This window comes from Bombina bombina, chromosome 3, assembly GCF_027579735.1.
Source record: "Bombina bombina isolate aBomBom1 chromosome 3, aBomBom1.pri, whole genome shotgun sequence".
Classification (NCBI taxonomy): Eukaryota; Metazoa; Chordata; class Amphibia; order Anura; family Bombinatoridae; genus Bombina; species Bombina bombina.
In genome coordinates, this window is record NC_069501.1 from 794,760,724 (window position 1) to 794,785,496 (window position 24,773).

The 24,773-nt window shown below is 41.1% G+C and overlaps 1 protein-coding gene across 1 annotated transcript in view; it reads right to left on the reverse strand.

The window, feature by feature from the left end:
• TMEM131 (transmembrane protein 131) overlaps positions 1 to 24,773 on the reverse strand; it is a 550,079-nt gene that overhangs the window by 390,340 nt on the left and 134,966 nt on the right. The window contains 2 exon segments of the mRNA XM_053707713.1: positions 21,000 to 21,056; positions 21,143 to 21,293. Of these exon segments, the coding sequence (XP_053563688.1) occupies positions 21,000 to 21,056; positions 21,143 to 21,293 (208 nt within the window).

Below are 24,773 nucleotides of genomic sequence, written 5' to 3' on the forward strand. Positions count from 1 at the left end.
AAAGAAATTTAGAAATAATTGTGCTTTATACAAAAAATCATAAACACCATAAAAAAGGGTGGGCCTCATGGACTCTTGCCAATATGAAAGAAAAGAATTTATCAGGTAAGTTCTTACATAAATTATGTTTTCTTTCATGTAATTGGAAAGAGTCCATGAGCTAGTGACGTATGGGATGGCAATACCCAAGATGTGGATCTCCACTCAAGAGTCACTAGAGAGGGAGGGAATAAAATATAAACAGCCATTTTCGGCTGAAAAAATTAATCCACAACCCCCAAAAAAATAAGTTTATTTTCATAATTGAAAGAAAAAAACTTAAATCAAAAGCAGAAGAATCAAATTGAAACAGCTGCCTGAAAAACTTTTCTACCAAAAACTGCTTCCGAAGAAGCAAATACATCAAAACGGTAGAATTGAGTAAATGTATGCAAAGAGGACCAAGTTGCCGCTTTGCAAATCTGATCAACTGAAGCTTCATTCTTAAAAGCCCACAAAGTGGAGACTGATCTAGTAGAATGAGCTGTAATTCTCTGAGGCGGGGCCTGACCCGACTCCAAATAAGCTTGATGAATCGAAAGTTTCAACCAAGAAGCCAAGGAAATAGCAGAAGCCTTCTGACTTTTCCTAGGACCAGAAAATAAAACAAATAGACTGGAAGTCGTCCTAAAATCTTTAGTAGCTTCCACATAATATTTCAAAGCTCTTACCACATCCAAAGAATGTAAGGAGTTTTCCAAAGAATTCTTAGGATTAGGGCATAAGGAAGGGACAACAATTTCTCTATTGATGTTGTTAGAATTCACAACCTTAGGTAAAAATTGAAAAGAAGTCTGCAAAACTGCCTTATCCTGATGAAAAATCAGAAAAGGAGACTCACAAGAAAGAGCAGATAGCTCAGAAACTCTTCTAGCAGAAGAGATGGCCAAAAGGAACAACACTTTACAAGAAAGCAGTTTAATGTCCAAAGAATTCATAGGTTCAAATGGAGGAGCCTGTAAAGCCTTCAGAGCCAAATTAAGACTCCAAGGAGGAGAAATTGATTTAATGACAGACTTAATACGAACTAAAGCTTGTACAAAACAGTGTATATCAGGAAGTATAGCAATCTTTCTGTGAAGTAAAACAGATAGAGCGGAGATTTGTCCTTTCAAGGAACTTGCAGACAAACCCTTATCCAAACCATCCTGAAGAAACTGTAAAATTCTAGGAATTCGAAAAGAATGCCAGGAGAATTTATGAGCAGAACACCATGAGATGTAAGTCTTCCAAACTCTATAACAAATCTTTCTAGAGACAGATTTACGAGCTTGTAACATAGTATTAATCACGGAATCAGAGAAACCTCTATGACTTAGAACTAAGCGTTCAATTTCCATACCTTCAAATTTAATGATTTGAGATCCTGATGGAAAAACGGACCTTAAGATAGTAGGTCTGGCCGTAACGGAAGTGGCCAAGGCGGGCAACTGGACATTCGAACCAGATCCGCATACCAAAACCTGTGAGGCCATGCTGGAGCCACCAGCAACACAAATGATTGTTCCATGATGATTTTGGAGATCACTCTTGGAAGGAGAACTAGAGGTAGGAAAATGTAAGCAGGATAACAACACCAAGGAAGTGTCAGCGCATCCACTGCTTCCACCTGAACATCCCTGGACCTGGACAGGTATCTGGGAAGTTTCTTGTTTTAGATGAGAGGCCAGGAGATTTGTCTCTGGAAGACCCCACATCTGAACAATCTGAGAAAATACTTCTGGATGGAGAGACCACTCCCCTGGATGTAAAGTCTGGCAGCTGAGATAATCCGCCTCCCAATTGTCTACACTTGGGATATGCACCGCAGAGATTAGACAGGAGCAGGATTCCGCACAAGCAAGTATCCGAGATACTTCTTTCATAGCTTGGGGACTGTGAGTCCCACCCTGATGATTGACATATGCCACTGTTGTGATATTGTCTGTCTGAAAAAAAATGAACGGTTCTCTCTTTAACAGAGGCCAAAACTGAAGAGCTCTGAGAATTGCATGGAGTTCTAAAATATTTATTGGTAATCTCGCTTCTGGAGATTTCCAAACCCCTTGTGCTGTCAGAGATCCCCAAACAGCTCCCCAACCTGAAAGAATCACATCTGTTGTGATCACAGTCCAGGTTGGCCGAACAAAAGAAGCCCCTTGAACTAAACAATGGTGATCTATCCACCAAGTCTGAGAGTGTTGTACATTGGGATTTAACAATATTAATTGTGATATCTTTGTATAATCCCTGCACCATTGGTTCAGCATACAAAGCTGTAGAGGTCTCATGTGAAAACAAGCAAAGGGGATTGCGTCCGATGCTGCAGTCATGAGACCTAAAACTTTCATGCACATAGCCACTGAAGGGAATGACTGAGACTGAAGGTGCCGGCAGGCTGCAACCAATTTTAAACGTCTCTTGTCTGTTATGGACACTGAATCTATCTGGAAGCCTAAAAAGGTGACCCTTGTCTGAGGAATCAAACTTTTTGGTAAATTGATCCTCCAACCATGTTTCTGAAGAAACAACACTAGTTGATTTGTGTGAGATTCTGCAGTACGTAAAGACTGAGCTAGTACCAAGATATCGTCCAAATAAGGAAACACCGCAATATCCTGTTCTCTGATTACAGAGAGTAGGGCACCCAGAATCTTTGAAAAAATTCTTGGAGCTGTTGCTAGGCCAAATGGAAGAGCAACAAATTGGTAATGCTTGTTTAGAAAAGAGAATCTCAGAAACTGATAATGTTCTGAACATATAATGTCCTTGTTGAACAAAAGGCAGAATAGTCCATATAGTCAGCATCTTGAAAGTTGGTACTCTTACATAACGATTCAAAATTTTCAGATCCAGAACTGGTCTAAATAAATTTTCCTTTTTTGGGACAATGAATAGATTTGAATAAAATCCCAAACCTTGTTCCTGAAAAGGAACTGGCATGATTACCTCTGAAGACTCCAGGTCTTAAACACACTTCAGGAAAGCCTGAGCTTTTAGTGGATTTTCTGGGATACGTGAGAGAAAAAAATCTTCTCACAGGAGGTCTTACTCTGAATCCTATTCGATACCCTTGAGAAACAATGCTCTGAATTCATTGATTTTGGACAGATTTTATCCAAATATCCTTGAAAAACCTTAATCTGCCCCCTACCAGCTGTGCTGGAATGAGGGCCGCACCTTCATGCAGACTTAGGGTCTGACTTTGGTTTCCTAAATGGCTTGGATTTATTCCAATTTGAGGAAGGCTTCCAATTGGAAGCAGATTCCTTGGGGTGAGGATTGAGTTTTTGTTCCTTATTCTGACGAAAGGAACGAAAACGGTTAGAAGCCTTAGATTTACCTTTAGGTTTTTTTATCCTGAGGCAGAAAAACTCCTTTTCCCCCAGTGACAGTTGAAATAATAGAATCCAACTGAGAACCAAATAAATTATTAACTTGGAAAGAAAGAGATAGTAATCTAGATTTAGATGTCATATCAGCATTCCAAGATTTAAGCCATAAAGCTCTTCTAGCTAATATAGCTAAAGACATAGATCTAACATCAATTTTGATAATATCAAAAATGGCATCACAAATAAAATGATTAGCATATTGCAGTAAGCGAATAATGCTAGATAAGTCAGAATCCAATTCCTGTTGCGCTAAATTCTTCAACCAAAAAGTTGATGCAGCTGCAACATCAGGCAAAGAAATTGCAGGTCTGAGAAGATGACCTGAATATAAATAGGCATTCCTTAGATAAGATTCAAGCTTCCTATCTAAAGGATCCTTAAAGGAAGTACTATCTTCCATAGGAATAGTGGTACGTTTAGCAAGAGTAGAAATAGCCCCATCAACTTTGGGGATTTTTCCCCAAAACTCTATAGATTTTGCTGGTAAAGGATACAATTTTTTTAAACCTTGAAGAAGGAATAAAAGAAGTACCTGGCTTATTTCATTCCTTAGAAATCATATCAGAAATAGCCTAAGGAATAGGAAAAACCCCTGGAGAAACCACAGGAGGTTTAAAAACAGCATTTAAACGTTTATTAGACTGAACGTCAAGAGGACTGGTTACCTCCATATCCAAAGTAATTAACACTTCTTTTAATAAAGAACGCATATACTCTATTTTAAATAAATAAGTAGATTTGGCAGTGTCAATGTCTGAGGAAGGATCTTCTGTATCAGATAGATCCTCATCAGAAGAGGATAAATTATTATGTTGTTGGCCATTTGAAATTTCATCAACTTTATGAGACGTTTTAAAAGACCTCTTACGCTTATTAGAAGGTGGAAATGCAGACAAAGCCTTCTGAATAGAATCCATAACAAATTCTTTAAAATTTACAGGTATATCATGCACATTAGAAGTTGAAGGAACTGCAACTGGCAATGTACTATTACTGATGGATACACTATCTGCATGCAAAAGTTTATCATGACAATTATTACAAATGACATTCGGCGAAATAATTTCTACAATTTTACAACAAATGCACTTAGCTTTGGTAGAACCGATGTCAGGCAGCAATGTTCCAGCAGAAACTTCTGAGGCAGGATCAGATTGAGACATCTTGCAAAATGTAAGAGAAAAAACAACATATAAAGCAAAATTATCTATTTCCTTATATGACAGTTTCAGGAATGGGAAAAAATGCAAATAGCATAGCCCGCTGATCAATGGGATATTGAAATAATGAAAAAGTTTGGCGCCAAGTATGACGCACAACGTAACAAACTTTTTTGGCTCCAAAAAACATAATTTATGCTTACCTGATAAATTCCTTTCTTCTGTAGTGTGATCAGTCCACGGGTCATCATTACTTCTGGGATATTACTCCTCCCCAACAGGAAGTGCAAGAGGATTCACCCAGCAGAGCTGCATATAGCTCCTCCCCTCTACGTCACTCCCAGTCATTCGACCAAGGACCAACGAGAAAGGAAAAGCCAAGGGTGAAGTGGTGACTGGAGTATAAATTAAAAAATATTTACCTGCCTTAAAAACAGGGCGGGCCGTGGACTGATCACACTACAGAAGAAAGGAATTTATCAGGTAAGCATAAATTATGTTTTCTTCTGTTAAGTGTGATCAGTCCACGGGTCATCATTACTTCTGGGATACCAATACCAAAGCAAAAGTACACGGATGACGGGAGGGATAGGCAGGCTCTTTATACAGAAGGAACCACTGCCTGAAGAACCTTTCTCCCAAAAATAGCCTCCGATGAAGCAAAAGTGTCAAATTTGTAAAATTTGGAAAAAGTATGAAGCGAAGACCAAGTTGCAGCCTTGCAAATCTGCTCAACAGAGGCCTCATTCTTGAAGGCCCAAGTGGAAGCCACAGCTCTAGTAGAATGAGCTGTAATTCTTTCAGGAGGCTGCTGTCCAGCAGTCTCATAAGCTAAACGAATTATGCTACGAAGCCAAAAAGAAAGAGAGGTAGCAGAAGCTTTTTGACCTCTCCTCTGCCCAGAGTAAACGACAAACAGAGAAGACGTTTGTCGAAATTCCTTAGTTGCCTGTAAGTAAAATTTTAGAGCACGGACTACATCCAGGTTGTGCAGTAGACGTTCCTTCTTCGAAGAAGGATTTGGGCACAAGGAAGGAACAACAATCTCTTGATTGATATTCCTGTTAGTAACTACCTTAGGTAAGAACCCAGGTTTAGTACGCAGAACTACCTTATCCGAATGAAAAATCAAATAAGGAGAATCACAATGTAAGGCTGATAATTCAGAGACTCTTCGAGCCGAGGAAATAGCCATTAAAAATAGAACTTTCCAAGATAACAACTTTATATCAATGGAATGAAGGGGTTCAAACGGAACGCCCTGTAAAACATTAAGAACAAGGTTTAAACTCCATGGTGGAGCAACAGTTTTAAACACAGGCTTAATCCTGGCCAAAGCCTGACAAAAAGCCTGGACGTCAGGAACTTCTGACAGACGTTTGTGTAACAGAATGGACCGAGCTGAGATCTGTCCCTTTAATGAACTAGCAGATAAACCCTTTTCTAAACCTTCTTGTAGAAAAGACAATATCCTAGGAATCCTAACCTTACTCCAAGAGTAACCTTTGGATTCACACCAATATAGGTATTTACGCCATATCTTATGGTAAATCTTTCTGGTAACAGGCTTCCTAGCCTGTATTAAGGTATCAATAACTGACTCAGAAAACCCACGTCTTGATAAAATCAAGCGTTCAATTTCCAAGCAGTCAGCTTCAGAGAAGTTAGATTTTGATGTTTGAAGGGACCCTGTATCAGAAGGTCCTGTTTCAGAGGTAGAGACCAAGGTGGACAGGATGACATGTCCACCAGGTCTGCATACCAAGTCCTGCGTGGCCACGCAGGAGCTATTAGAATCACTGATGCTCTCTCTTGTTTGATTCTGGCAATCAATCGAGGAAGCAACGGGAAGGGTGGAAACACGTAAGCCATCCTGAAGTCCCAAGGTGCTGTCAGGGCATCTATCAGGACTGCTCCTGGATCCCTGGATCTGGACCCGTAACGAGGAAGCTTGGCGTTCTGTCGAGACGCCATGAGATCTATCTCTGGTTTGCCCCAACGTCGAAGTATTTGGGCAAAGACCTCCGGATGGAGTTCCCACTCCCCCGGATGAAAAGTCTGACGACTTAAGAAATCCGCCTCCCAGTTCTCCACTCCCGGGATGTGGATTGCTGACAGGTGGCAAGAGTGAGACTCTGCCCAGCGAATTATCTTTGATACTTCCATCATAGCTAGGGAGCTTCTTGTCCCTCCCTGATGGTTGATGTAAGCTACAGTCGTGATGTTGTCCGACTGAAACCTGATGAACCCCCGAGTTGTCAACTGGGGCCAAGCCAGGAGGGCATTGAGAACTGCTCTCAATTCCAGAATGTTTATTGGCAGGAGACTCTCCTCCTGACTCCATTGTCCCTGAGCCTTCAGAGAATTCCAGACGGCACCCCAACCTAGAAGGCTGGCGTCTGTTGTTACAATTGTCCAGTCTGGTCTGCTGAAAGGCATCCCCCTGGACAGATGTGGCCGAGAAAGCCACCATAGAAGAGAATTTCTGGTCTCTTGATCCAGATTCAGAGAAGGGGATAAGTCTGAGTAATCCCCATTCCACTGACTTAGCATGCACAGTTGCAGTGGTCTGAGGTGTAAGCGTGCAAAGGGTACTATGTCCATTGCCGCTACCATTAAGCCGATTACCTCCATGCATTGAGCCACTGACGGGTGTTGAATGGAATGAAGGGTGCGGCAAGCACTTTGAAGTCTTGTTAGCCTGTCCTCTGTTCCCAGGAAGGGAACTCTTGTGAGTGGAACGAGTGAACTTTTCTTTTCGTTCACCTTCCATCCATGTGACCTTAGAAATGCCAGTACTAACTCTGTATGAGACTTGGCAGTTTGAAAGCTTGAAGCTTGAATCAGAATGTCGTCTAGGTATGGAGCTACCGAGATTCCCCGCGGTCTTAGTACCGCCAGAAGAGCACCCAGAACCTTTGTGAAGATTCTTGGAGCTGTAGCCAATCCGAATGGAAGAGCCACAAACTGGTAATGCCTGTCTAGGAAGGCAAACCTTAGGTACCGGAAATGATCTTTGTGAATCGGTATGTGAAGGTAGGCATCTTTTAAATCTACAGTGGTCATGTACTGACCCTCTTGGATCATAGGTAAAATTGTCCGAATAGTCTCCATCTTGAACGATGGAACTCTTAGGAATTTGTTTAGGATCTTTAAGTCCAGGATTGGTCTGAAAGTTCCCTCTTTTTTGGGAACCACAAACAGATTTGAGTAAAACCCCTGTCCCTGTTCCGATCGTGGAACAGGATGGATTACTCCCATTAACAAGAGCTCTTGTACGCAGCGTAGAAACGCCTCTTTCTTTGTCTGGATTGTTGACAACCTTGACAGATGAAATCTCTCTCTTGGAGGAGAGTATTTGAAGTCCAGAAGGTATCCCTGAGATATTATCTCTAGCGCCCAGGGATCCTGGACATCTCTTGCCCAAGCCTGGGCGAAGAGAGAAAGTCTGCCCCCCACTAGATCCGATCCCGGATCGGGGGCCCTCAATTCATGCTGTTTTAGGGGCAGCAGCAGGTTTCCTGGTCTGCTTGCCCTTGTTCCAGGACTGGTTAGGTTTCCAGCCTTGTCTGTAGCGAGCAACGGCTCCTTCCTGTTTTGGTGCAGAGGAAGTTGATGCTGCTCCAGCTTTGAAATTACGAAAGGAACGAAAATTAGACTGTCTAGCCTTAGCTTTGGCTTTGTCCTGAGGCAGGGCATGGCCTTTATCTCCTGTAATGTCAGCGATAATCTCTTTCAACCCGGGCCCGAATAAGGTCTGCCCTTTGAAAGGTATATTAAGCAATTTAGACTTAGAAGTAACATCAGCTGACCAGGATTTTAGCCACAGCGCCCTGCGTGCCTGAATGGCGAATCCTGAATTCTTCGCCGTAAGTTTAGTAAGATGTACTACGGCCTCCGAAATGAATGAATTAGCTAGTTTAAGGACTCTAAGCCTGTCCGTAATGTCGTCCAGAGTAGCTGAACTAATGTTCTCTTCCAGAGACTCAATCCAGAATGCCGCTGCAGCCGTGATCGGCGCAATGCATGCAAGGGGTTGCAATATAAAACCTTGTTGAACAAACATTTTCTTAAGGTAACCCTCTAATTTTTTATCCATTGGATCTGAAAAAGCACAGCTATCCTCCACCGGGATAGTGGTACGCTTAGCTAAAGTAGAAACTGCTCCCTCCACCTTAGGGACCGTTTGCCATAAGTCCCGTGTGGTGGCGTCTATTGGAAACATTTTTCTAAATATCGGAGGGGGTGAGAACGGCACACCGGGTCTATCCCACTCCTTAGTAACAATTTCAGTAAGTCTCTTAGGTATAGGAAAAACCTCAGTACTCGCCGGTACCGCAAAATATTTATCCAACCTACACATTTTCTCTGGTATTGCAACTGTGTTACAATCATTCAGAGCCGCTAACACCTCCCCTAGTAATACACGGAGGTTTTCCAGTTTAAATTTAAAATTTGAAATATCTGAATCCAGTCTGTTTGGATCAGAACCGTCACCCACAGAATGAAGTTCTCCGTCCTCATGTTCTGCCACCTGTGACGCAGTGTCTGACATGGCCCTAATATTATCAGCGCACTCTGTTCTCACCCCAGAGTGATCACGCTTACCTCTTAGTTCTGGTAATTTAGCCAAAACTTCAGTCATAACAGTAGCCATATCCTGTAATGTGATTTGTAATGGCCGCCCAGATGTACTCGGCGCTACAATATCACGCACCTCCCGATCGGGAGATGCAGGTACTGACACGTGAGGCGAGTTAGTCGGCATAACTCTCCCCTCGTTGTTTGGTGAAATTTGTTCAATTTGTACAGATTGACTTTTATTTAAAGTAGCATCAATACAGTTAGTACATAAATTTCTATTGGGCTCCACTTTGGCATTGCAACAAATGACACAGGTATCATCCTCTGAATCAGACATGTTTAACACACTAGCAAATAAACTTGCAACTTGGAATACAATTCAATTAGAATAATATTAAAAACGTACTGTGCCTTTAAGAAGCACAGAAGATCTATGACAGTTGAAAATTAATAAATTGAAAACAGTTATAGTGTAAACAACACAACTTTAGCAAAGGTTTAATCCCATTAGCAAAGATAACAAATTCTGAAAGCAGGAAACAAATTACAGAATAAACGTTTTTTATCTCAGTCAACTATAATTCTCACAGCTCTGCTGAGAGAAATTACCTCCCTCAAAATAAGTTTTGAAGACCCCTGAGCTCTGTAGAGATGAACCGGATCATGCAGGAAATACGAGCTGCTGACTGAAATATTTGATGCGTAGCAAAAGCGCCAAAAAACGGCCCCTCCCCCTCACACACAGCAGTGAGAGAGAACAGAAACTGTCAGAAAAAGGATTAAGCAACTGCCAAGTGGAAAAATAGTGCCCAAACATTTATTCACTCAGTACCTCAGCAAATGAAAACGATTTTACATTCCAGCAAAAACGTTAAACATAATTTCTAGTTATTAAACAGCTTTATGTACTTCTTACAGTGTAATTCTAGTGAAGTACCATTCCCCAGAATACTGAAGTGTAAAGTATACATACATGACATTATATCGGTATGGCAGGATTTTCTCATCAATTCCATTGTCAGAAAATAAAAGCTGCTACATACCTCTATGCAGATTCATCTGCCCGCTGTCCCCTGATCTGAAGTTTACCTCTCCTCAGATGGCCGAGAAACAGCAATATGATCTTAACTACTCCGGCTAAAATCATAGCAAAAACTCTGGTAGATTCTTCTTCAAACTCTGCCAGAGAGGTAATAACACACTCCGGTGCTATTTTAAAATAACAAACTTTTGATTGAAGATATAAAACTAAGTATAATCACCATAGTCCTCTCACACATCCTATCTAGTCGTTGGGTGCAAGAGAATGACTGGGAGTGACGTAGAGGGGAGGAGCTATATGCAGCTCTGCTGGGTGAATCCTCTTGCACTTCCTGTTGGGGAGGAGTAATATCCCAGAAGTAATGATGACCCGTGGACTGATCACACTTAACAGAAGAAATAACCGGAAATGACACACTGGCGTCACTAATGACGCAACCGTGTGAAAGGACTCGGCGTCAAGTATGACGCCGGAAATGACGAAGTTGCGCCAGACGTATTTTTTCGCGCCAAAAATATTTTCGCGCCAAGAATGACGCAATAAAGTTTAGCATTTGACGCACCCGCGGGCCTAATACCGCAAGCAATTTTCAAGAAGTAGTCAATTGAAAAAAAGACTAAACCCCAGGTAAGAAATACATTTCTTAAAAAAATGTTTATATTCCCCAAATATGAAACTGACAGTCTGCAGAAGGAAATACATGAACCTGACTCATGGAAAATATTAGTACAATACTACTAATAAAAAACATACTTACCAAAAGACACCCATCCACATATAGCAGATAGCCAAACCAGTACTAAAACAGTTATCAGTAGAGGTAATGGTAAACTGAGAGTATATCGTCGATCTGAAAAGGGAGGTAGGAGATGAATCTCTACGACCGATAACAGAGAGGAATCGGGCTTCAACAATGCTGAGAAACGCATATCAACGTTGAAATCTTAGCACAAACTTACTTCACCACCTCCATAGGAGGCAAAGTTTGTAAAACTGAGGTATGAGTAAGGTGGGAGGTGTATTTATAGGCATTTTGAGGTTTGGGAAACTTTGCCCCTCCTGGTAGGATTGTATATCCCATACGTCACTAGCTCATGGACTCTTGCCAATTACATGAAAGAAACATTTAAACGTTTACTGGTTTTAATATCAATAGGACTAGCTTCCTCAATATCCAAAGTAATTAACACTTCTTTTAACAAAGAACACATATACTCTATTTTAAATAAATAAGTAGATTTGTCAGTGTCAATGTCTGAGGAAGGATCTTCTGAATCAGATAGTTCCTCATCAGAGGTGGATAATTCATTATGTTGTCGGTCATTTGAAATTTCATCAACTTTATGAGAAGTTTTAAAAGACCTCTTACGCTTATTAGAAGGTGGAAATGCAGACAAAGCCTTCTGAATAAAATCCATAACAAATTCTTTAAAATTCATAGGTATATCATGTACATTAGAAGTTGAAGGAACTGCAACCGGCAATGTACTATTACAGATGGACACGCTATCTGCATGTAAAAGTTTATCATGACAACTATTACAAATGACATTAGGAGATATAATCTTCACAATTTTACAACAATTGCACTTAGCTTTGGTAGAACCGATGTCAGGCAGCAAAGTACCAGCAGATACTTCTGAGGCAGGATCAGATTGAGACATCTTGCAAAATGTAAAAGAAAAAACAACATATAAAGCAAAATTATCAATTTCCTTATATGACAGTTTCAGGAATGGGAAAAAACATAATTTATGCTTACCTGATAAATGTATTTCTCTTGTAGTGTATCCAGTCTACGGATCATCCATTACTTATGGGATATTCTCCGTCCCAACAGGAAGTTGCAAGAGGATCACCCACAGCAGAGCTGCTATATAGCTCCTCCCCTAAATGTCATATCCAGTCATTCGACCGAAAACAAACAGAGAAAGGAGAAACCATAGGGTGCAGTGGTGACTGTAGTTTAATTAAAATTTAGACTTGCCTTAAAAGGACAGGGCGGGCCGTGGACTGGATACACCACAAGAGAAATAAATTTATCAGGTAAGCATAAATTATGTTTTCTCTTGTTAAGTGTATCCAGTCCACGGATCATCCATTACTTGAGGGATACCAATACCAAAGCTAAAGTACACGGATGATGGGAGGGACCAGGCAGGAACTTAAACGGAAGGAACCACTGCCTGTAGAACCTTTCTACCAAAAACAGCCTCCGAAGAAGCAAAAGTGTCAAATTTGTAAAATTTTGAAAAGGTGTGAAGCGAAGACCAAGTCGCAGCCTTGCAAATCTGTTCAACAGAGGCCTCATTTTTAAAGGCCCAGGTGGAAGCCACAGCTCTAGTAGAATGAGCTGTAATCCTTTCAGGGGGCTGCTGTCCAGCAGTCTCATAGGCTAAGCGTATTATGCTCCGAAGCCAAAAGGAGAGAGAGGTCATCAAAGCTTTTTGACCTCTCCTCTGTCCAGAGTAAACGACAAACAGGGCAGATGTTTGACGAAAATCTTTAGTAGCCTGTAAGTAAAACTTCAAGGCACGGACTACGTCCAGATTATGCAAAAGACGTTCCTTCTTTGAAGAAGGATTAGGACACAATGATGGAACAACAATCTCTTGATTGATATTCTTGTTAGAAACCACCTTAGGTAAAAACCCAGGTTTGGTACGCAGGACTACCTTATCTGCATGAAAAATCAGATAAGGAGAATCACATTGTAAGGCAGATAGCTCAGAGACTCTCCGAGCCGAGGAAATGGCCATCAAAAACAGAACTTTCCAAGATAAAAGTTTAATATCAATGGAATGAAGGGGTTCAAACGGAACTCCTTGAACTTTAAGAACCAAGTTTAAGCTCCACAGGGGAGCAACAGGTTTAAACACAGGCTTAATTCTAACTAAAGCCTGCAAAATGCCTGGACGTCTGGAACCTCTGCCAGACGCTTGTGCAAAAGAATAGACAGAGCAGAAATCTGTCCCTTTAAGGAACTAGCTGATAATCCTTTGTCCAAGCCCTCTTGGAGAAAAGACAATATTCTAGGAATACTAACCTTACTCCATGAGTAATTCTTGGATTCACACCAATAAAGATATTTACTCCATATCTTGTGGTAGATTTTCCTGGTAACAGGCTTTCGTGCCTGTATTAAAGTATCAATGACTGACTCGGAGAAGCCACGCTTTGATAGAATCAAGCGTTCAATCTCCATGCAGTCAGTCTCAGAGAAATTAGATTTGGATGATTGAAAGGACCTTGTATCAGAAGGTCCTGTCTTAGAGGCAGAGTCCATGGTGGAAAGGATGACATGTCCACTAGGTCTGCATACAAAGTCCTGCGTGGCCACGCAGGTGCTATCAGAATCACAGATTCTCTCTCCTGTTTGATTTTGGCAATCAGTCGAGGGAGCAGAGGAAACGGTGGAAACACATAAGCCAGGTTGAAGAACCAAGGCGCTGCTAGAGCATCTATCAGCGTCGCTTCTGGGTCCCTGGACCTGGATCCGTAACAAGGAAGCTTGGCGTTCTGGCGAGACGCCATGAGATCCAACTCTGGTTTGCCCCAACGATGACTCAACTGAGCAAACACCTCCGGATGGAGTTCCCACTCTCCCGGATGGAAAGTCTGACGACTTAGAAAATCCGCCTCCCAGTTCTCCACGCCTGGGATATGGATTGCTGACAGGTGGCAAGAGTGGTACTCTGCCCAGCGAATTATTTTTGAGACTTCTAACATCGCTAGGGAACTCCTGGTTCCCCCTTGATGGTTGATGTAAGCCACAGTCGTGATGTTGTCCGACTGAAATCTGATGAACCTCAGTGTTGCTAACTGAGGCCAAGCCAGAAGAGCATTGAATATCGCTCTTAACTCCAGAATATTTATTGGAAGGAGTTTCTCCTCCTAAGTCCACGATCCCTGTGCCTTCAGGGAATTCCAGACTGCACCCCAACCTAGAAGGCTGGCATCTGTTGTTACAATTGTCCAATCTGGCCTGCGAAAGGTCATACCCTTGGACAGGTGTACCCGAGACAACCACCAGAGAAGAGAATCTCTGGTCTCTTGATCCAGATTTAGCAGAGGGGACAAATCTGTGTAATCCCCATTCCACTGACTCAGCATGCATAATTGCAGCGGTCTGAGATGAAGGCGCGCAAATGGCACTATGTCCATTGCCGCTACCATTAAGCCGATTACCTCCATACACTGAGCTACCGAAGGGCACGGAATGGAGTGAAGAACACGGCAAGCATTTAGAAGTTTTGATAACCTGGACTCCGTCAGGTAAATTTTCATTTCTACAGAATCTATAAGAGTCCCTAAGAAGGAGACTCTTGTGAGTGGGGATAGGGAACTCTTTTCCTCGTTCACTTTCCACCCGTGCGACCTTAGAAATGTCAGAACTATCTCTGTATGAGACTTGGCAACTTATAAGCTTGACGCCTGTATCAGGATGTCGTCTAGATACGGAGCCACCGCTATGCCTCGCGGTCTTAGAACCGCCAGAAGTGAGCCCAGAACCTTTGTAAAGATTCTCGGGGCTGTAGCCAACCCGAAGGGAAGAGCTACAAATTGGTAATGCCTGTCTAGAAAGGCAAACCTTAGAAACCGATGATGATCTTTGTGAATCGGTATGTGAAGGTAGGCATCCTTTAAGTCCACTGTGGTCATGTACTGACCTTCTTGGATCATGGGTAGGATGGTCCGAATAGTTTCCATTTTGAAAGATGGAACTCTGAGGAATTTGTTTAAGATCTTTAGATCCAAAATTGGTCTGAAAGTTCCCTCTTTTTTGGGAACCACAAACAGATTCGAATAAAAACCCTGTCCTTGTTCCGTCCGCGGAACTGGATGGATCGCTCCCATCACTAGGAGGTCTTGAACACAGCGTAGGAATGCTTCTTTCTTTATCTGATTTGCAGATAGCCTTGAAAGATGAAATCTCCCTTGTGGAGGGGAAGCTTTGAAGTCCAGAAGATATCCCTGAGATATGATCTCCAACGCCCAGGGATCCTGAACATCTCTTGCCCACGCCTGGGCGAAGAGAGAAAGTCTGCCCCCTACTAGATCCGTCGCCGGATAGGGGGCCGTTCCTTCATGCTGTCTTAGAGGCAGCAGCAGGCTTTCTGGCCTGCTTGCCTTTGTTCCAGGACTGGTTAGGTTTCCAGGCCTGCTTACATTGAGCAAAAGTTCCCTCTTGTTTTGAAGCGGAGGAAGTTGATGCTGCACCTGCCTTGAAATTTCGAAAGGCACGAAAATTAGACTGTTTGGCCTTTGCTTTGGCCCTGTCCTGAGGAAGGGTGTGACCCTTACCTCCAGTAATGTCAGCAATAATTTCCTTCAAACCAGGCCCGAATAAGGTCTGCCCCTTGAAAGGAATGTTGAGTAATTTAGACTTCAAAGTCACGTCAGCTGACCAGGATTTAAGCCATAGCGCCCTACGCGCTTGGATGGCGAATCCGGAATTCTTAGCCGTTAGTTTAGTCAAATGAACAATGGCATCAGAAACAAATATGTTAGCTAGCTTAAGTGTTCTAAGCTTGTCAATAATTTCAGTCAATGGAGCTGTATGGATGGCCTCTTCCAGGGTCTCAAACCAGAATGCCGCCGTGGCCGTGACAGGCGCAATGCATGCAAGGGGCTGTAAAATAAAACCTTGTTGAATAAACATTTTCTTAAGGTAACCCTCCAATTTTTTATCCATTGGATCTGAAAAAGCACAACTGTCCTCAACCGGGATAGTAGTACGCTTTGCTAAAGTAGAAACTGCTCCCTCCACCTTAGGGACCGTCTGCCATAAGTCCCGTGTAGTGGGGTCTATTGAAAACATTTTTCTAAATATAGGAGGTGGGGAAAAGGGCACACCCGGTCTATCCCACTCCTTGCTAATAATTTCTGTAAGCCTTTTAGGTATAGGAGAAACGTCAGTACACACCGGTACCGCATAGTATTTATCCAGCCTACACAATTTCTCTGGTACTGCAACTGTGTTACAGTCATTCAGAGCAGCTAATACCTCCCCAAGCAACACACGGAGGTTCTCAGGCTTAAATTTAAAATTAGAAATCTCTGAATTCCCCGAATCAGAGATGTCACCCACAGACTGAAGCTCTCCGTCCTCATGATCTGCATATTGTGACGCAGTATCAGACATGGCCCTTACAGCATCTGCGCGCTCTGTATTTCTCCTAACCCCAGAGCAATCGCGCTTGCCTCTTAATTCAGGCAACATGGATAATACCTCTGACAAGGTATTATTCATGATTGCAGCCATGTCCTGCAAAGTAATCGCTATGGGCGTCCCTGATGTAATTGGCGCCATATTAGCGTGCATCCCCTGAGCGGGAGGGCGAAGGGTCTGACACGTGGGGAGAGTTAGTCGGCATAACTTCCCCCTCGTCAGAATCTTCTGGTGATATTTCTTTTATAGTTAAAGACTGATCTTTACTGTTTAAGGTGAAATCAATACATTTAGTACACATTCTCCTATGGGGCTCCACCATGGCTTTCAAACATAATGAACAAGTAGTTTCCTCTGTGTCAGACATGTTTAAACAGACTAGCAATGAGACTAGCAAGCTTGGAAAACACTTTAAACAAGCTTACAAGCAATATAAAAAACGTTACTGCACCTAAGAAACACAAATTTTGTCAAAATTTGAAATAACAGTGAAAAAAGGCAGTTACATTAACAAAATTTTTACAGTGTATGTAACAAGTTAGCAGAGCATTGCACCCACTTGCAAATGGATGATTAACCCCTTAATACCCAAAACGGAATAATAAAAGACAAAAACGTTTTTTCAAACAGTCACAACAACTGCCACAGCTCTACTGTGGCTTTTTGCATACAAAGAGAGAAGCGCTCTACCAGGAACGAACAACAGCTCAGTGGCTTGTTCTATGGCGATTTACCACCCGGAAGCAGCCTCTTTTAGACCAGTGTGCTTTTCACAGAAGAAAACTTTCCTGAAGTATATCAGTCTGATCCTGCCAAGTAAGGTCAGTCCAGCCCCGAAATACCAGGCAATTCTCCTCTGAACAAGGAACATCACAACCCCAGACGATCGTTTCAGCCTCCTATGGGCCTCGTCAGTGAGGTGCAGCCACATTCCTCTAAGCACACTGGGCAAGGAGTCCACGTCTGGTTTCCCCCATCACCCATAGGGAGACTTCCCCAGGGTCATAATAATTTGCATACAAAGAGAGAAGCGCTCTACCAGGAACGAACAACAGCTCAGTGGCTTGTTCTATGGCGATTTACCACCCGGAAGCAGCCTCTTTTAGACCAATGTGCTTTTCACAGAAGAAAACTTTCCTGAAGTATATCAGTCTGATCCTGCCAAGTAAGGTCAGTCCAGCCCCGAAATACCAGGCAATTCTCCTCTGAACAAGGAACATGACAACCCCAGACGATCGTTTCGGCCTCCTATGGGCCTCGTCAGTGAGGTGCAGCCACATTCCTCTAAGCACACTGGGCAAGGAGTCCACGTCTGGTTTCCCCTACTGTGGCTTTTTACCTCCCTCAAAAACGACTTTGAAGCCTTTTGAGCCCTCCAGAGATGTCCTGGATCATGCAGGAAGAAGCTGGATGTCTGTGTCTGTAATTTTTGCTGTGCAAAAAAACGGCAAAAAAGGCCCCTCCCACTCATATTACAACAGTGGAAAGCCTAAGGAAGCTTTTTCTAGGCAAAATTCAAGCCAGCCATGTGGAAAAAAACTAGGTCCCAATAAGTTTTATCACCAAATACATATAAAAACGATTAAACATGCCAGCAAACGTTTTATATTACATTTTTATAAGAGTATGCATCTCTATTAATAAGCCTGATACCAGTAGCTCTCACTGCATTTAAGGCTTTACTTACATTAGTTCGGTATCAGCAGCATTTTCTAGCAAATTCCATCCTTAGAAAAATATTAACTGCACATACCTTATTGCAGGAAAACCTGCACGCCATTCCCTCTCTGAAGTTACCTCACTCCTCAGAATATGTGAGAACAGCCATGGATCTTAGTTACTTCTGCTAAGATCATAGAAAACGCAGGCAGATTCTTCTTCTAAATACTGCCTGAGATAAACAGTACACTCCGGCATCATTTAAAAATAACAAACTTTTGATTGAAGAATAAAATAAGTATAAAACACCACACTCCTCTTACGACCTCCATCTTGGTTGAGGCTTGCAAGAGAATGACTGGATATGACAGTTAGGGGAGGAGCTATATAGCAGCTCTGCTGTGGGTGATCCTCTTGCAACTTCCTGTTGGGAAGGAGAATATCCCATAAGTAATGGATGATCCGTGGACTGGATACACTTAACAAGAGAAAAATGCAAATAGCATAGTCCTCTGACATAGAAAAAGGCAAGAGGCAAAAGCAATGGGACAATAAATAATGAAAAGTTTGGCGGCAAGAATGACGCACAACGTAACTGAATTTTTTTTGCCGCCAACCATGTCCGGAAATGACACACTCGTGTCACTAACGATGCAACCCTGTGTGAACCCCTGCGTCAACTAGGACGCCGGAAATGACGAATTTGCGTCAACGGATGTGCCATTCATGCCAAAAAATTCTTGCGCCAAGAATGACGCAATAAAGTGTAGCATTAAGCGCACGCGCAAGCCTAAGACAACCCGCAATTTGAAACAAGTAATCAATTGAAAAAAGACTAAACCCCAGGTAAGAAAAAATACTTCTCAATATTAACATTCCCAAATATGAAACTGACAATCTGCAAAAGGAAATACATGAACCTGACTCATGGCAAATATAAGTACAATACATATATTTAGAACTTTATATAAATGCATAAAGTGCCAAACCATAGCTGAGGTGTCTTAAGAAATAAAAACATACTTACCAAAAGACACCCATATCCACATATAGCAGATAGCCAAACCAGTACTGAAACAGTTATCAGTAGAGGTAAAGGTATATGAGAGTATATCGTCGATTTGAAAACGGAGGTAGGAGATGAATCTCTACGACCGATAACAAAGAACCTATGAAAAAGACCCCCGTTAGGAAAATCATTGCATTCAATAGGTAATACTCTCCACGTCCCTCTGACATTCACTGTACTTTGAGAGGAATTGGGCTTCAAAATGCTGAGAAGTGCATGTCAACGTAGAAATCTTAGCACAAACTTACTTCACGTTTGTAAAACTGAATTGTGGGTGTGGTGAGGGGTGTATTTATAGGCATTTTGAGGTTTGGGAAACTTTGCCCCTCCTGGTAGGATTGTATATCCCATAAGTCACTAGCTCATGGACTCTTGCCAATTACATGAAAGAAATCAAGCACAAACTTACTTCACCACCTCCATAGGAGGCAAAGTTTGTAAAACTGAATTGTGGGTGTGGTGAAAGGTGTATTTATAGGCATTTTGGGGTTTTGGAAACTTTGCCCCTCCTCGTAGGATTGTATATCCCATACGTCACTAGCTCATGCACTCTTGCCAATTACATGAAAGAAATATATGTGTGTGTGTATATAAAATGAACCCACTGTACATCAATATAAATATATATGTGTGTTTATATAAAATTAACCCACTGACACACACATATATATATATATATATATATACATACATATACACATACACACACACTCTGCACTTTACAAACCCCTCCCGATGATTACCGGACCCTGGACAGGTCAGGCTAAAATTTACCGGGTCTTGAGGTCACTTGGGTTCAGAACCCTTGCTCTAGAGTATAAAGAGAGCAAGGAAGTGGGGTAATATAGTCAAAAAATATTTGGCGCCAAGCATGATGCACGGTGCAAAGTGAAGTAAAAATCTTTTTGCCGCCAACCAACATCCTAACGTCAATAAAGACGCAGGGAATTACGAAACTTGCAACACTATAACGCAAATTTGCGCCAAAAATGACACAATAAATAACAGCATTTTGCGCCCTCACGAGTCCAGATTTGCCCAGGAAATTAAGGAAAAACAAGTCAAATTGGAGAAAAAACCTAAACCCCAGGTAAGAAAATATTAAAAAAATAACTTCCTAATACATGATTCCCATACTGAGACTGTAAGACTGCAAAGAGAAATACACATAGACCTGACTCATGGCAAATAGAAGTAAATACATATATTTAAAACTTTATATTAATACATAAAGCGCAAAACATAGCTGAGAGTGACTTAAATAATGATACAGCCGAACCAGTACTATTAGCAAAGGCAATGGTAGAGTATATCGTTGATCGGAAAAGGGATTTAGGAGATGATCCCCTACGACCGATAACAGAGAACACTTTAAAAGATTTCCCATGAGTGAAACCATAAAAATCAACAGGCGATACTCTCTTCACATCCCTCTGACAAACACTGTACTCAGAGGAATTGGGCTTTAAAATGCTTAGAAGCGCTTATGATAAAAAAAATCAAGCACAAACTTACTTCACCACCTCCATAGGAGGCAAAGTTTGTAAAACTAAGTTGTGAGTGTGGTGGGAGGTGTATTTATAGGCATTTTGAGGTTTGGGAAACTTTGCCCCCTCCTGGTAGGATGTATATCCCATAGATCTCTAGCTCATGGACTGTTGTTATTTACATGAAAGAAATATATATATATATATATATCAAATATGAGCAACTGGAGAGCACTCTCACTTCCTAGGTCAATCTGCCAGGGTGCATGCAGAGGTTGAATAGTATAATGAATGGAAGGCCGCACTCTCTGGTCCTTTAACATATACAATTGTATATGTAAAGCGCGCATGTGTGTATATATAACCCAACTGCATTCCTATCAAACATTTTTAATAAATGGAAATCTTCATACCTTGTGTCCTTAATGTCCCAAAGTCAAGCATTTCTGTTGAGGAGTAAATTCCAGGGGCTGAAATAAAAAGTAAAACACATTTTTCTTTGGTTTACCATTAATAGATAAACCAACGACTTATAGCTGAACATCATTAAACAAACCTGTTGTGACTTCTACTTCCATAGGTAGTATAATAAATTCTGCATTATCAGACGCATTTGTTTTTATTCTGATGAATGCCGTGTGATTGTCTGCTTCACGAGAAGAGAAGCTTGCACGCATTACACCTTTTGTTTCATAGGGTGGGATTTCCTACAAGTATAAAGAAAATAAATCATATCAATTCTAATTAATATGAATAAGAAAGACAAAAAAAATGGCTGCAATCACAAACTTCTGTACTTTTCAATTACTTAAACATTAGTCCTATAATGGTAATTTATGACAGCAATCACAGCATACCATTAAAGTAGATCCTAAAAGGGGCATTATAATGAGAAAGCTTAATGCTTTAAACATACAAAAAAAAGTGTGTAATTCTTGCATTGCTGATTCAAGCCTAATATTTTAATACATACATAAAGTCCTGCTTGAAGCCACAAGCATTGAACCTCCCAAGCAGTAGGCAGCTAGTCAACCCTGGTGACTAGCCCAATCACACAACTGCCAATCACCAGTGGTTTCCTGCTTGGGAGCTGCACTGCAATGCTTACACCCCCTGAACAGGAAATTACCTCCTTTTACATAGAAAACTAGAATCAGTAATGAAAACATTACATGCTGTAGTAATAAACATGAAATGTTTGCATTAGGATGCTCCTTTAAGCAGCTTGAAAATCCCCCTCTAAAATGCTTTTTTAAATATAATTTTGAGGTGCTTATAGGGACATTCCGGTCAAAATTTAAATGCATATAGATGAATTACATCTTTTGATAGAAACATATTTGCAATATGCAGAGAAACACTAAAACTACTGTTTTAGTGTTTCTCTACACGTGTATATGAAACATATTCTCAGTTCACCAGCATTTTAAAATACTGCAGCTGCTTAGAGAGACAGTGGGGCTTGTATCATGTCAGCAATTAAAGGGATAGTAACCATAATTTCTTTCTTTCATGATTCAGATAAAGCAGGACATTTAAATCAACTTTCTAATTTTCTTCTATTAAATTTTTCTTTGTTCTCTTGCTATCTATATTTGAAAAAGTAGGAATATAAGCTAAGGAGCCGGCCCATTTTTGGTTCAGCACCCTGGCTAGTGCTTGTTATTGGTGGCTACATTTAGCCACCCAATAAGCAAGAGCAACAAAGGTTCTGAAACAAAAATGGGCCGGCTCTTAAGCTTTATATTCTTGCTTTTCAAATAAAGATACCAAGAGAAGGAAGAAAAATTGATAATAGGAGTAAATTAGAAAGTTGCTTAAAATTGATTGCTCTATCTAAATCATGAAAGTTAAATTTTGACTTTACTATCCCTTTAACAAATAGAGTCACTACCACATAATACAAGCACCTTAGGCTCTCTGAGAAAGTGCTGTGTTTAAAATGCTGGTTCACTGTCTATATGTAAATACACGTTTGAAACAGCTATAGCTTTTATTGGAAGCATTTTTGCTAATACATGTATATTACAAAAATGCTTCTAACCAAAACTAAAATGCATCCACGTGGATTCAAATTTTGGTTGTAATGTCCCTTTAAAGAAAACGTTACAGGTAAATCATAAAGCATTGTTTCTATACATCAAAATATGTAGTCACAAACTTTTAAAAAATCAAAATACAATATCAAATGGCATGAATATAAGTATCACAATTCAACAATCTGGTTAGCTTGATAAACTACAAAAATAATGCCAGCAATTCTCACAATTAGAGCAAACCTCTTAATTTTAACTAACCAACCAACGGATGGTGCAGTGAAAATAATTTATCCTCTTTATTTAATATGTACCCAAATGAGTAGTTGCTGGAGGGCAATAAATGCTAACACCATATCATTGGGGATCTTGTAGCAAACCAAACTAATAATTAATTAATTGAAGGGACATGAAAATTAAAAAAAAATATATGATTCAAACCGAGCATAACATTTAAAATAACTTTACAATTTACTTATATTATCAATTTTGCGTCATTCTCTTGGTATCCTTTGTTGAAGAAGTAGCATTTCACCAGTAAGCCAAATACAAGATGCAAATTATGTGCAGCCACCAATCCCCAGCTAACACCCAGTTATGTATTGCGGTTCCTGAGCTTACCTAGGTATAATTTTTAACAAAGCTTACCAAAAGAACAAAGTAGTTGTTTAACCCCTTAGCACTGGTCGTTAAAGACACAGTCAACACCAGAATTTTTGTGGTTTAAAAAGATAGATAATCCCTTTATTACCCATGCCCCAGTGTTGCATAACCAACACAGTTATAATATTACATGTTTTACCTCAGACTCTGTGATTGTCTTGTATCTAAGCCTCTGCAACCTACCCCCTTATTTCAGTTCTTTTGACAGACTTGCATTTTAGCCAATCAGTGCTGACTCCTAGGTAACTTCACGTGAATGAGCTCAATGTTATCTATGACACACATTAACTAATGACCCCTAGTGGTGAAAATCTGTCAAAATGCATTCACATAAGAGGCGGCCTTCAAGGTCTAAAAAGTTAGCATATGAGCCTACCTAGGTTTAGCTTTCAACTAAGAATACCATGAGAACAAAGCAAAATTGGTGATAAAAGTAAATTGGAAAGTTGTTTAAAATTATATGCCCTATTTAAATCATGAAAGTTTATTTTGGACTTGACAGTAGCGAGATCACGCTATTTCAGCATGCCCCATGAGTGGGGCAATGCAGAAACAGAGTTGAAGAATTACCAATGCAGAGAGAGACCCTCTGTGTCCCTCTCTGCATCGGGTACCAGGGGTGGCGATTGTTGGTGGTGTGGGAGGGTTAGGAGGGAGGCAGGTGGGTGGCCCTTCGCTGGAGGGGGAGGGACCGCTACACTGCAGAAAAAGGAAATGTATGCTTACCTGATAAATGTATTTCTTTCTTGACACGGTGAGTCCAGGGATCATCTCTAATTACTATTGGGAATATCACTCCTGGCCAGCAGGAGGCGGCAAAGAGCACCACCACAAAGCTGTTAAATATCACCTCCCTTCCCTCCAACCCCAGTCATTCGAACAACGGAAAAAGAGAGAAAGAAAGTAACACAAGGTGCAGAGGTGCCTGAGGTTTACAACACAAAAAATTGTCTAAATAAACAGGGCGGGCCGTAGACTCACCGTGTCAAGAAATAAATAAATTTATCAGGTAAGCATAAATTTCCTTTTCTTTCTAATGACAAGTTGAGTCCACGGATCATCTCTAATTACTATTGGGAATCAATACCCAAGCTAGAGGACACAGATGATAAGGGAGGGACAAGACAGGGAACCTAAACGGAAGGCACCACTGCTTGAAGAACCTTTCTCCCAAAAGAAGCCTCAAATCTGTTCCACAGAAGCTTCATTTTTGAATGCCCAGGAAGAGGAAACAGCCCTCGTGGAATGAGCCGTAATTCTCTCAGGAGGCTGTTGTCCAGCAGTTTCATAGGCCAAACAAATTATACTCTTCAGCCACAAAGAAAGTGGCTTTCTGACCCTTGCGTTTCCCAGAGAAAACAATGAACAAAGCAGAAGACTGGCGAAAATCCTTAGTCGCCTGTAAATAGTATTTCAACGCACGCACCACATCTAGGTTGTGCAGCAGACGTTCTTTATAAGAAGAAAGGTTAGGACACAACGAAGGAA